Source organism: Pelobates fuscus, chromosome 3, assembly GCF_036172605.1.
Source record: "Pelobates fuscus isolate aPelFus1 chromosome 3, aPelFus1.pri, whole genome shotgun sequence".
NCBI lineage: Eukaryota > Metazoa > Chordata > Amphibia > Anura > Pelobatidae > Pelobates > Pelobates fuscus.
In genome coordinates, this window is record NC_086319.1 from 359,323,151 (window position 1) to 359,337,186 (window position 14,036).

General features: G+C 38.3%; 1 protein-coding gene across 1 annotated transcript in view; it reads right to left on the reverse strand.

Moving 5' to 3' along the window:
- Positions 1–14,036, reverse strand: part of LOC134601830 (C-type lectin domain family 4 member G-like) — a 132,535-nt gene that overhangs the window by 29,996 nt on the left and 88,503 nt on the right. The window contains exons 5-8 of the mRNA XM_063446330.1: positions 9,850–9,903; positions 6,933–6,995; positions 5,281–5,343; positions 546–599 (exon numbers count right to left, since the gene is read on the reverse strand). Of these exons, the coding sequence (XP_063302400.1) occupies positions 546–599; positions 5,281–5,343; positions 6,933–6,995; positions 9,850–9,903 (234 nt within the window). The remainder of the gene's footprint in view (positions 1–545; positions 600–5,280; positions 5,344–6,932; positions 6,996–9,849; positions 9,904–14,036) is intronic.

Consider the following 14,036-nt stretch of genomic DNA (forward strand, 5'->3'; position numbering starts at 1 on the left):
CCTAATGCTATAGTGTTCCTTTAATAAATTTAGAATTGGTAAGAATTAAAAGTAAATTTGAAAATTGTAACCTAGGTACCCAAATTTTAAGCATAGCTGACTTGAAGATTTATTTTTTTTTAAATTCAGCTGCTTTGGTCTTAAATTCGTAATTCACTTTGGATTCTTGTCAATTTTCACTTTGTAAATAATCCTGCAAAATGTGAGCTGTCTGGAATTAAAAGTGAAGTAAATTCAAAGTGAATTTCAAACTTCAGGCCATAACAGTCAAACTTAAAATATAGCTGACTTAGAACATGTTTCCAGTACAACTATGATAGCCTTGCATTGGAAATTCACTTTAAATTCACATTTGACAATTCTCAATTCAGTGAGCAACACTTCTAGCTATAATAGGCGAACTAAAAACATAATCCATCTTTTTTCTGATTTGGATTTAGAGTCCTAAATTATGGCATTAATACTGGAGTCATTTGAATTCCTGTAAATTCCCACTTTAGTATTGAAACTGGCATTGTCTCATACTTATCTTTCCTTAAACTCACCTAACGTTTCTTTGATAGATTGAACTTCTGACAAAATGTTGTTTTGAGCTATTTCTGGAAACAAACAAAAATGTTCAGACAACAGTGAAGAGGATATGTGTTCAACAAATTATGGAAAATTCAAAACATGAGCAAAGAATAGCATAAAAAACATGAAAAGTGCAACATCTTGGTAGTAGTGTGTGTGTATATATATATATATATATATATATATATATATATATATATATATGTATGTGTGTATTTATATATATATACACACACACGCAGACATATATACATATATATTTCTTCTTTAGTACGTTTAAGAAGAAAAAAAAGACACATCTGCTCAGAATATGGATTGAACCTGCCTAAGTCCAGATGGGAGATACCAAAAAGGTTAGTCGAGAATGACAAGGCTAAGATCATGTGGGACTTCAAGATCCAGACAGACAAGCAAGTGCTGGCCAACCAACCCAACATCGTGGTGTAGACAAGGAACGGAAGACTGCAGTCATGGTGGATGTGGCAATACCCAGTGACTATAATCAGGAAGAAGGAACATGAGAAGGTGGAGAAATACCAAGGACTGAAAGAATAACTAGAAAGGATGTGAAAAGTGAAGGCAGTAGTAGTCCCAGTTGTCATAGGTTACTCGGGGCTGTGACTCCCAAGTTGGGGGAATGGCTTCAACAGATTCCAGGTGGGACATCTGAGAACGCTGTCCAGAACAGCTAAGATACTGTAAAGAACCCTCAAACTCCCAGGGTGAGAAAATCAATTTATATATATATATATATATATATATATATATATATATATATATATATATATATATGAAACCAAGGATGGATAGGGCTGCACTCACCTGAACATGCATATATTATAGGGTGCTGCTGGGGCCAATGTAGTCAACACACAAAATATACAATTCAGCGCACTCGCTTAATTCACTAAACAGCGATTTCAAATCTCACAGATTGTAATAGTTTTATTTAAAAACACCTCACCTAAGCAAGAAATAATGGAGGTTTAGCTACTGTATATGATCATACATTGCATAAGCCTGCCACAATGTCAATGTATTCCATTCTTGGCAGGTCCTACTCTAGCAACCTAACATCTGCTCTTGTGAGATTTATCTACTTACTTGTTTTTACACCCCTTACTGTCACAGGTGCATCATTCAAGTGCCCTATTTAGCCTTAAGCTGCCCAGGAGGAAAAATAAGAGAGTCCCAGGAGGAAAAATGTCCCAAGTAAGTGGATTAATCTCATAAGAGCAGGTATTAAAACTGCACTCACAGTATATAAAGCACTCACAGTATATATTTGTTAATAATTACAAAAAATAAAAATAAAATGTCTGTCACAAAAATTCTAAACAACTGGCTACAAAGGGTAACTGTCCCCTCTCCAAGTTTGAAAACCTTTGCCTCAACCAGTCCTTGAAAGAGGGCCATATATCTGCCATGCTCAACATTACACTATCAATCCAATACAATGGCCTCCCACCCTTTACAGCTCACTGGACCCGAGAGCTACAACTGGTCCTCACTCCAAAGGACTGTAAAAAATATTTTTTTTTGTTATCCACAAATCTTCTTTCAACCTAGCCACACAAGAAAGCCACTTCAAAAGAATTGCAAGATGGCACTATACAGGGAGTGCAGAATTATTAGGCAAATTAGTATTTTGACCACATCATCCTCTTTATGCATGTTGTCTTACTCCAAGCTGTATAGGCTCGAAAGCCTACTACCAATTAAGCATATTAGGTGATGTGCATCTCTGTAATGAGAAGGGGTGTGGTCTAATGACATCAACACCCTATATCAGGTGTGCATAATTATTAGGCAACTTCCTTTCCTTTGGCAAAATGGGTCAAAAGAAGGACTTGACATGGTCAGAAAAGTCAAAAATAGTGAGATATCTTGCAGAGGGATGCAGCACTCTTAAAATTGCAAAGCTTCTGAAGCGTGATCATCGAACAATCAAGCGTTTCATTCAAAATAGTCAACAGGGTCGCAAGAAGCGTGTGGAAAAATCAAGGCGCAAAATAACTGCCCATGAAGTCAAGCGTGCAGCTGCCAAGATGCCACTTGCCACCAGTTTGGCCATATTTCAGAGCTGCAACATCACTGGAGTGCCCAAAAGCACAAGGTGTGCAATACTCAGAGACATGGCCAAGGTAAGAAAGGCTGAAAGACGACCACCACTGAACAAGACACACAAGCTGAAACGTCAAGACTGGGCCAAGAAATATCTCAAGACTGATTTTTCTAAGGTTTTATGGACTGATGAAATGAGAGTGAGTCTTGATGGGCCAGATGGATGGGCCCGTGGCTGGATTGGTAAAGGGCAGAGAGCTCCAGTCCGACTCAGACGCCAGCAAGGTGGAGGTGGAGTACTGGTTTGGGCTGGTATCATCAAAGATGAGCTTGTGGGGCCTTTTCGGGTTGAGGATGGAGTCAGGATGGCTCAACTCCCAGTCCTACTGAAGGTTTCTGGAAGACACCTTCTTCAAGCAGTGGTACAGGAAGAAGTCTGCATCCTTCAAGAAAAACATGATTTTCATGCAGGACAATGCTCCATCACACGCGTCCAAGTACTCCACAGCGTGGCTGGCAAGAAAGGGTATAAAAGAAGAAAATCTAATGACATGGCCTCCTTGTTCACCTGATCTGAACCCCATTGAGAACCTGTGGTCCATCATCAAATGTGAGATTTACAAGGAGGGAAAACAGTACACCTCTCTGAACAGTGTCTGGGAGGCTGTGGTTGCTTCTGCACGCAATGTTGATGGTGAACAGATCAAAACACTGACAGAATCCATGGATGGCAGGCTTTTGAGTGTCCTTGCAAAGAAAGGTGGCTATATTGGTCACTGATTTGTTTTTGTTTTGTTTTTGAATGTCAGAAATGTATATTTGTGAATGTTGAGATGTTATATTGGTTTCACTGGTAAAAATAAATAATTGAAATGGGTATATATTTGTTTTTGTTAAGTTGCCTAATAATTATGCACAGTAATAGTCACCTGCACACACAGATATCCCCCTAAAATAGCTAAAACTAAAAACAAACTAAAAACTACTTCCAAAAATATTCAGCTTTGATATTAATGAGTTTTTTGGGTTCATTGAGAACATGGTTGTTGTTCAATAATAAAATTAATCCTCAAAAATACAACTTGCCTAATAATTCTGCACTCCCTGTACACCTGAAAAGCTAAACTGACTCTACCCAAACATCACACCTGCCTACTGGCGGTGTCATCAACCTAAAAACAACTCAGCACATATGTGGTGGCATTGCACTAACATAAACAAGTACTGCATTGCATAATATATTCACTCAATCACAGGTACCAACCTCCCGTTCACCCCCGAGGCATTTATTTTCCTTCTGCTCCCACTATCTCTACCCAAGTTGAAGATATCCCTCTCCAAGCACCTTTTAACCACAGCGAACTAACTCATACCTGCCTTTTGGAAAAAGCCAGATTCCCCCATCCATCAGAGAATAGATTCAGAAAGTCGAAGGCATCAGAGTCATGGTTATTCACTCTCCAAGCATTATTCCCAATATACAATCACATGGGTCACCTATCTTAAAAATAACCCACTACCCACGAACAGGTCTTCAATAACAGGTCTTCATCTCAAGCTACATCCTGGACAGCTTCTCCTCCCCAACTTTATCGTGTTAATAATAATAAAAAAAGCCAAAAGACTCACAAATCAGATGACAACATGCACCACAACATCCACGAATTCCCTCTCAATACTACTATCTCTTTACCACATATCGGACGCGACACCATCGCCAAAACTTACATGATACAGCGAATTGCCCATACCATTCAGTTTGTCCACCACCCCATGTCATCTACTCATCAGGGTGTTAGGACGGTGTAGTGCAGGGAAATGAAAAAAGAAAAGAAAAAAAAGGGAGAAAAAAAGGGAGAAAAAAAGGGAAAAGAACAAGTAAAGAGAAAGGGAGAAAGGGAAGGAAATGGAAAAAAGAAAAAAAAAGGAGAAAAAAAAGAGAAAGAAAACTCAAAATCATGTCCCCAAGATGCCTCTAAAAACAGACGAGACTGGAAAGTGAAAAAGCTGAGAAAACAAAGAACAATACTAAACAAAATAAATCACAAACTTTTAGCAACACATATATAAAAGCTACATGAATATGTCCACACCTTTACAAAAATCATCCTCTGAAAAATGTATGGAAACAAGCACATCTGACTACACACCTGAACATTTGGGATACGTCACTCAAGCAAGCCTTGTTACTGCATTAGATCCATTATATGATAAAATCAAATCAGATCTTGAAAAAAATCTTTCAGAATATAAAGACGAAATGGTCCAACTAAGAAATTCCTTAGTAAAACTTTCTCAGGAAATTGCAATGCTATATTAAAAGCTGAATGATCTTCAAACTTCTAATGATTTGTTGAAAGTGGATATTATTAAAATGAATACGAATCTGACAGATCTTGAAGACAGATCTCGAAGACAAAACCTGAAAATTAGAGGAATACCTGAAGAAATTGTGAACCTCAAAGAATATTTGATGCTATTAGCTGTTTACTTGGACCCAAAATTATACCAATAGAAAGAATGCACAGACTACTGGCATACGGACCATCGATAAAACCAAATTTAAAATAATTTCTAGATCTGCATAAGTATCACTTCAGTTATATAAAATTGAAATTCCGAAGATGTTAATTGTTTGTTTACCTTGCTGCATTCTTTCAAAGAGGCTTTTTTTAAGAACTGATATTTCTTCAGATACATTAAAGTCTGAAATGAGGAAAAAATCAGATAACAGCAAAGCAATGCCTAATCCCAGCAGAGCAATATGTCTTCCCTTCAAAGTGTACAAGCCCAAGTAAACACAAGTTAGGCTCATTGTGAAGAACATTAAATTCTGTCTCTATATTGTGCTAGCAGAAATATAGCAAATATATGTTTTCATTTAAAATAATTTAAACATATGGTCTACTACCATGGTTTCAGTGACAAACTGAGAAGGAGAACACTCACCCAGCCAGTTCTCTTGCTCCTTGACACTTTCTGAGGGAGCATGGATTGCAATGATGCCAATGTTCTGGCAGCAAAACCAGCATGCTGGCATCAGAATTAAGAATTGGCACTTCCACTACCAGGGCCAATCACAGAAGACAGAGGGCAGCAATGGTGGGTGGGTTTTACTGGCTGCAGGTAAGTACTAATAGAACAGCTCCCAAAGCAATATATATGGTTACCTGTCCTGATGAAAGCTCCATGTTGGAGAGGAAACGTTGATGTTTTATATGGAATAAATAAAAGCAAAATTTTACTACTTCAACCAAGTCCCAGGAGTGCAATTGTTTCTACACCCATATCCACAACCAGCACCGGGCACTACAAAAGTCTTCTTGCAAGCTACTACGATGTGTGTGTGTGTGTGTGTGTGTGTGTGTATGTATGTATATATATATATATATATATATATATATATATATATATATATATATATATATATATATAAAAAAGAAAAAGAAACCTTGCACTCCAACTTACTCAATTGTAGACCCGGTGCTAGATTGCACTAAATAGATATAGCCAGAGAAAATCAGCACTCCCAGGATTTGTATCAAAAATGAAAATAAGTCTTTATTCCAACGGTCAACGTTTCAGTTCCGCTAGGGAACTTTCATCAGGACAGAATACACACGATTAAAAAATATTAGTGCCTAATACAAGTGCTACTTTTGCAAAAATACTCCAAAAACTCCTTTATAAACAGCTACATAAGGATATATAGGTATTAAAACTTAATTTATGTGACGTAATAAGTGCCAAACCTGTCAATGAAATCCTGTATGCCAATACGTCCTGGACTGTGGGAAAAAAATCTTTACATCTAAAAAACTGAAATAGTATGTGAAGCATCACAAACGGGAAATCCTTAACTCCTCCTGCACCATATCCAGAACCATGGTCAAACAAATTACCATAATGATGTATAATGATATATAATCAATACAACTTCATAAGCAGATTTTAGTTTAAAAATTACAAAAAAACACAACTTAAAAATAAAGATAGGCCATAAATGTGTTTTGGACAAGTAACTATACACTTATAGTCAAAGTATTCTATTCAGCTCCAGACGGACTCAATGAAAAATTGACCTATACCTCTTTTTTATAAAGAGACATGTGAAAGAGAAGTCTCTAATCTAAAAATGGAGTATTATGGATTCCAACTCAGTTCGGACCTATGGAGAAATCTATAAACACTTTATTCTAGAACGACGTATAGATTGGAGAGGTCTCTAGCCACAATATAGAATACTTTGACTATAAGTGTATAGTTACTTCCGAAGATGTTAATTGTTTGTTTACCTTGCTGCATTCTTTCAAAGAGGCTTTTTTTAAGAACTGATATTTCTTCAGATACATTAAAGTCTGAAATGAGGAAAAAATCAGATAACAGCAAAGCAATGCCTAATCCCAGCAGAGCAATATGTCTTCCCTTCAAAGTGTACAAGCCCAAGTAAACACAAGTTAGGCTCATTGTGAAGAACATTAAATTCTGTCTCTATATTGTGCTAGCAGAAATATAGCAAATATATGTTTTCATTTAAAATAATTTAAACATATGGTCTACTACCATGGTTTCAGTGACAAACTGAGAAGGAGAACACTCACCCAGCCAGTTCTCTTGCTCCTTGACACTTTCTGAGGGAGCATGGATTGCAATGATGCCAATGTTCTGGCAGCAAAACCAGCATGCTGGCATCAGAATTAAGAATTGGCACTTCCACTACCAGGGCCAATCACAGAAGACAGAGGGCAGCAATGGTGGGTGGGTTTTACTGGCTGCAGGTAAGTACTAATAGAACAGCTCCCAAAGCAATATATATGGTTACCTGTCCTGATGAAAGCTCCATGTTGGAGAGGAAACGTTGATGTTTTATATGGAATAAATAAAAGCAAAATTTTACTACTTCAACCAAGTCCCAGGAGTGCAATTGTTTCTACACCCATATCCACAACCAGCACCGGGCACTACAAAAGTCTTCTTGCAAGCTACTACGATGTGTGTGTGTGTGTGTGTGTGTGTGTGTGTGTATGTATGTATATATATATATATATATATATATATATATATATATATATATAAAAAAGAAAAAGAAACCTTGCACTCCAACTTACTCAATTGTAGACCCGGTGCTAGATTGCACTAAATAGATATAGCCAGAGAAAATCAGCACTCCCAGGATTTGTATCAAAAATGAAAATAAGTCTTTATTCCAACGGTCAACGTTTCAGTTCCGCTAGGGAACTTTCATCAGGACAGAATACACACGATTAAAAAATATTAGTGCCTAATACAAGTGCTACTTTTGCAAAAATACTCCAAAAACTCCTTTATAAACAGCTACATAAGGATATATAGGTATTAAAACTTAATTTATGTGACGTAATAAGTGCCAAACCTGTCAATGAAATCCTGTATGCCAATACGTCCTGGACTGTGGGAAAAAAATCTTTACATCTAAAAAACTGAAATAGTATGTGAAGCATCACAAACGGGAAATCCTTAACTCCTCCTGCACCATATCCAGAACCATGGTCAAACAAATTACCATAATGATGTATAATGATATATAATCAATAAAACTTCATAAGCAGATTTTAGTTTAAAAATTACAAAAAAACACAACTTAAAAATAAAGATAGGCCATAAATGTGTTTTGGACAAGTAACTATACACTTATAGTCAAAGTATTCTATTCAGCTCCAGACGGACTCAATGAAAAATTGACCTATACCTCTTTTTTATAAAGAGACATGTGAAAGAGAAGTCTCTAATCTAAAAATAGAGTATTATGGATTCCAACTCAGTTCGGACCTATGGAGAAATCTATAAACACTTTATTCTAGAACGACGTATAGATTGGAGAGGTCTCTAGCCACAATATAGAATACTTTGACTATAAGTGTATAGTTACTTGTCCAAAACACATTTATGGCCTATCTTTATTTTTAAGTTGTGTTTTTTTGTAATTTTTAAACTAAAATCTGCTTATGAAGTTGTATTGATTATATATCATTATACATCATTATGGTAATTTGTTTGACCATGGTTCTGGATATGGTGCAGGAGGAGTTAAGGATTTCCCGTTTGTGATGCTTCACATACTATTTCAGTTTTTTAGATGTAAAGAATTTTTTTCCCACAGTCCAGGACGTATTGGCATACAGGATTTCATTGACAGGTTTGGCACTTATTACGTCACATAAATTAAGTTTTAATACCTATATATCCTTATGTAGCTGTTTATAAAGGAGTTTTTGGAGTATTTTTGCAAAAGTAGCACTTGTATTAGGCACTAATATTTTTCTTTTTGATATGCACCATATCAGTTTGTTTGATTATTTGATTCAAATAGTCCTTTTCTAAAACAGTAATAATAGCACTTTATTGGTAACACATATCAATAATAAACACATGCCAAGTAACACTCAGGAGTTTTAATAAATTACAGTTCCCTATATATATATATTGTATATTTAAAATTGAGAGACATATGATATAATGACATAATGTTCACTTTGATGCAGCATTGGGCCAAGGAATATGGTATTTATATATACTAGTACGATTTATTATTTATTATTTTTGCAATCACATTTATCTTTTAGGGCTTTGAAACTATGTATCTGTTGACACGATGCGTGATATCCTACTTCCGAGCGAGGGGTGACTGCAGTGAGAGCAGATGTACCTATTGCGCATGCGCCCGACGTCTCCATGGCGATGGAGGACGCGAGCAACCAGGAAGTAACCTGAGCGCGCGAACAGAGAGACATATGCCTCCTGCACCCGCCCAGACGCTCGTTTGGAAGGATGATTAGCCCCCTGCACATCTGAACTGTGAGTTTTTCTGATTACCTTCCTTATTTAAACAATGTCTATTTTTTAAACGTGTGTCCTGATGAAAGTTCCCTAGCGGAACTGAAACGTTGACCGTTGGAATAAAGACTTATTTTCATTTTTGATACAAATCCTGGGAGTGCTGATATATATATATATGTAAATAATTTATCCTTAAAATAAATTATGCATTTAGTGCCGTGGGGACAGTTATCTGTTAGACACTATTCTTAGATGTGTGGAGTTGAATTCTATTTCTGGATGTGTTGGAGCAAATAGGGATGTTATCATATAGACTATCTATAAGAACCAATTTATAATAATCTTTTAATTCGGCTATAAAAAGTTAATTTCTGAAGATGTTAGCTGTTTACTTACGTTGCTGCATTCTTTCAGATACACTTTTTTTTATTTCTCCAGATGCATTATAGTCTGAAAAGAGGAAAAAACGATCATAAGAAAACAACGGAGCAATATATGTTATCCTAATAGTCAAGATTTTTACCTAGTTTGTTGCACAATTTTAAGTGCTGCAAATTGTGTTTATTTGCCTTCTTTTGGATCAACAGCAAAAACAAATGTTTAAAAACGCTGAACTTGATGGACGCATGTCTCTTTTCAGCCTATGTAACTATGCAACACTGTGAAGTGCAAAGTGTAACGTTTTTACTCAAGCTTCCCAGTTGTTGGAGCAGTTAGAAACTCTAACAGGGGCAAATGAGTCACAGCAAAGCCGCCCCAAAAAATGGTGAGGGACAAGAGGAGGAGCAGTAAAACAATCTATACTTCCAAGAAGAATTTTTTTTCCAGACACTCTGACTACAGCTAATGAAGAAGACAGACCACCAGTGATTACAAATACAAAAAGAGAAGTCCTGCGCTTAAGCAGCAAGGACTACAACACACATCAGCCCCAATATATAGTAAAAACCAAAGAAAAGAAAATGTTACTTGCGCTTTTTCCTTAATCCCTATGTATATTTAGACAAATGGAGGTCATTTAGTTGCTCCAATGGCCATTGGAGGGATGCCCGCCTGCCAACGTCAAGGCAGACCCCCCCTAAGCGGGTCCTAACACTGACCCTTCAGCCTGCTTCCTTGAGCTTCTGGCAAAGATATCTCTAATGAGACAGAAAGGGGTATTTTTTATATACACCCCTTTACTTATTAACCCTTAATAGGGAACACATGGGATGGGTAGCAGCATTGTAACCAGGCTGTGTGATACAAAGTAAATACAAATACAAAAAGAGAAGTCCTGCGCTTAAGCAGCAAGGACTACAACACACATCAGCCCCAATATATAGTAAAAACCAAAGAAAAGAAAATGTTACTTGCGCTTTTTCCTTAATCCCTATGTATATTTAGACAAATGGAGGTCATTTAGTTGCTCCAATGGCCATTGGAGGGATGCCCGCCTGCCAACGTCAAGGCAGACCCCCCCTAAGCGGGTCCTAACACTGACCCTTCAGCCTGCTTCCTTGAGCTTCTAGCAAAGATATCTCTAATGAGACAGAAAGGGGTATTTTTTATATACACCCCTTTACTTATTAACCCTTAATAGGGAACACATGGGATGGGTAGCAGCATTGTAACCAGGCTGTGTGATACAAAGTAAATACAAATACAAAAAGCGCAAGTAACATTTTCTTTTCTTTGGTTTTTACTATATATTGGGGCTGATGTGTGTTGTAGTCCTTGCTGCTTAAGCGCAGGACTTCTCTTTTTGTATTTGTATTTACTTTGTATCACACAGCCTTGTTACAATGCTGCTACCCATCCCATGTGTTCCCTATTAAGGGTTAATAAGTAAAGGGGTGTAGATAAAAAATACCCCTTTCTGTCTCATTAGAGATATCTTTGCCAGAAGCTCAAGGAAGCAGGCTGAAGGGTCAGTGTTAGGACCCGCTTAGGGGGGGTCTGCCTTGACGTTGGCAGGCGGACATCCCTCCAATGGCCATTGGAGCAACTAAATGACCTCCATTTGTCTAAATATACATAGGGATTAAGGAAAAAGCGCAAGTAACATTTTCTTTTCTTTGGTTTTTACTATATATTGGGGCTGATGTGTGTTGTAGTCCTTGCTGCTTAAGCGCAGGACTTCTCTTTTTGTATTTGTATTTACTTTGTATCACACAGCCTGGTTACAATGCTGCTACCCATCCCATGTGTTCCCTATTAAGGGTTAATAAGTAAAGGGGTGTATATAAAAAATACCCCTTTCTGTCTCATTAGAGATATCTTTGCCAGAAGCTCAAGGAAGCAGGCTGAAGGGTCAGTGTTAGTACCCGCTTAGGGGGGGTCTGCCTTGACGTTGGCAGGCGGGCATCCCTCCAATGGCCATTGGAGCAACTAAATGACCTCCATTTGTCTAAATATACATAGGGATTAAGGAAAGACCACCAGTGATACTGTTTTTAAAACTTACTGTGCCTGTGTGGGAGATGGAGCCTGTGCCATTGATTCTAGTGTGAGACTAGGTTTAGCTTACTGTTGTATCCACCTAGCTATCTACTGCTAGTAGCACTTGAAAAAACTTTAAATGAGAGATAGGAGAATTACATTTTGTTGTGAGCGGGGCCCATTTGCTCCTCTTGGGCCCAAAGCAGCTGCCCCACTTGCCCTCTGCCCGCAACAATTTCTTTTAGGATCACCAATCCTAAAATAAATTTTTACGGGCAGTGGGCCCACTCTATGGGTGCCACACTGTAAGGAGGCCCATAGGGTGGCCCATGCACTTAGGACCAAGCAAAGAGCATTTATCAGCAGGACTGGATTTTTTGGATGGGTTCTGTGCTCATTTAACAGCCAATTTCACATCAGCAGCACTGGAGTAAGTGACAGCCAGTCACTTCCTCCCAGAGAGACATAAAGGCTTTTCAAGTGTAAATTTTGAATGTGTGTGTGTACCAGTATGTCTCTCAGTGTTTGTGTCAGTATGTCTGTCAGTGTGTGTGTGTCTGCGTGTCTGTCAGTATGTCTGCCATTATATGTGTCTGTGTATCTGTATGTTGTCATTGTGCTTATCTGTATCTATATTCTGACAATGTGTGTATCTGTGCTTATATGTGTGTGTGTGTGTGTGTGTAAATATATACATTTGTGCTCAAATGTTTGCAAACCCTGGCAGAAATTGTGACATTTTGGCATTGATTTTGAAAATATGACTGATCATGCAAAAAAATATATATATATTTTATTAAAGTATAGTGATCATATGAAGCAAATTATTATCACATAGTTGTTTGGCTCCTTTTTAAAATCATAATGATATCAGAAATCACCCAAATGGCCCTGATCAAAAGTTTACATACCCTTGAAGGTTTGGCCTTGTTACAGACACAGAAGGTGACACATTTAGGTTAAAATGGCAATTAAAGGTTAATTCTCCCCATCTGTGACTTTTTAAATTGCAATTAGTGTCTGTGTATAAATAGTCAATGAGTTTGTTAGATCTCATGTGGATGCACTGAGCAGGCTAGTTACTGAACCATGGGGAGCAGAAAGACCTGCGTAACAAGGTAATGGAACTTTATAAATAGAAAAAGATATCCAAAGCCTTGAAAATGCCAGACAGTACGTGTGACGGTAGTCACCATTACCTGGACCTTCAGACAGACTATTTATGTAGGTGGGGGCGGGTGGGGGCCCTAAAGTAAAATAAAGGAGAGGCAACCTATTGTCCTCCACCCCGGCCCCCACAGCAGAGCGGCTGGTGGGGGCCCTAAAGAAGAATATGGGGGGGACCTATTGTTCTCACCCCGGCCTCCACCCCGAGCGGCGGGTGGGGGCCCTAAAAAAGAATAGCGGCGGGTGGGGACCCTAAATACCAATAAGGGGGGGACCTATTGTCCCCCCCCCACGTGTCCCCCCCCCTGAGCGGTGGGTGGGGGCCCTAAATAAGAAAAGGGAGGGACCTATTTTCCTCCCCCCTGGCCGCCACCCCTGAGCGGTGGGTGGGGGCCCTAAATACCAATAAGGGGGGAGACCTATTGCCCTCCCCCTGGCCCGCATCCCTGAGCAGTGGGTGGGGGCCCTAAATTAGAATAAGGGGTGGGGACCTACTGTAGGGGCAACATTTACTAATACTGAGTAATTTTTACTTACTATTAGTAAATTTGTCTGAAAGACCAATTTAGGTCTTTCAGCCTTTTGGTAGATAATACCGTTGGAATTAGGGAGTTATCTACTAAGCGACTGCAAGAGAAGTCCCAAAGTGCCAAAGTCCCGAAATTCCAAAATGCTGAAGTTCCAAAATTCCGAAGTGCTGAAGTTGCCGAAGTTCTGATGTGTCAAAGTGCCGAACCGAACTGAAGTCCCGAAGTTCTGAATCGCCGAAGTCGAATGCCGAACAGAACCAAAAATGTTCCCCATGCACATCCCTAGTACATATGATACAAATCCAATCAGTATTAAAGTTGACCCTGGTTGTGAGACTCGGTAATCAATATACAGTTGTTAAATGTTGTTTTGCTTTTTTTGGTGGGCGGTGTGGTGTATAAATTTGAGATACTCAGTCTGACTATGGGAGATCCATTACAACGTAAAGTATAAGTAAACAAATG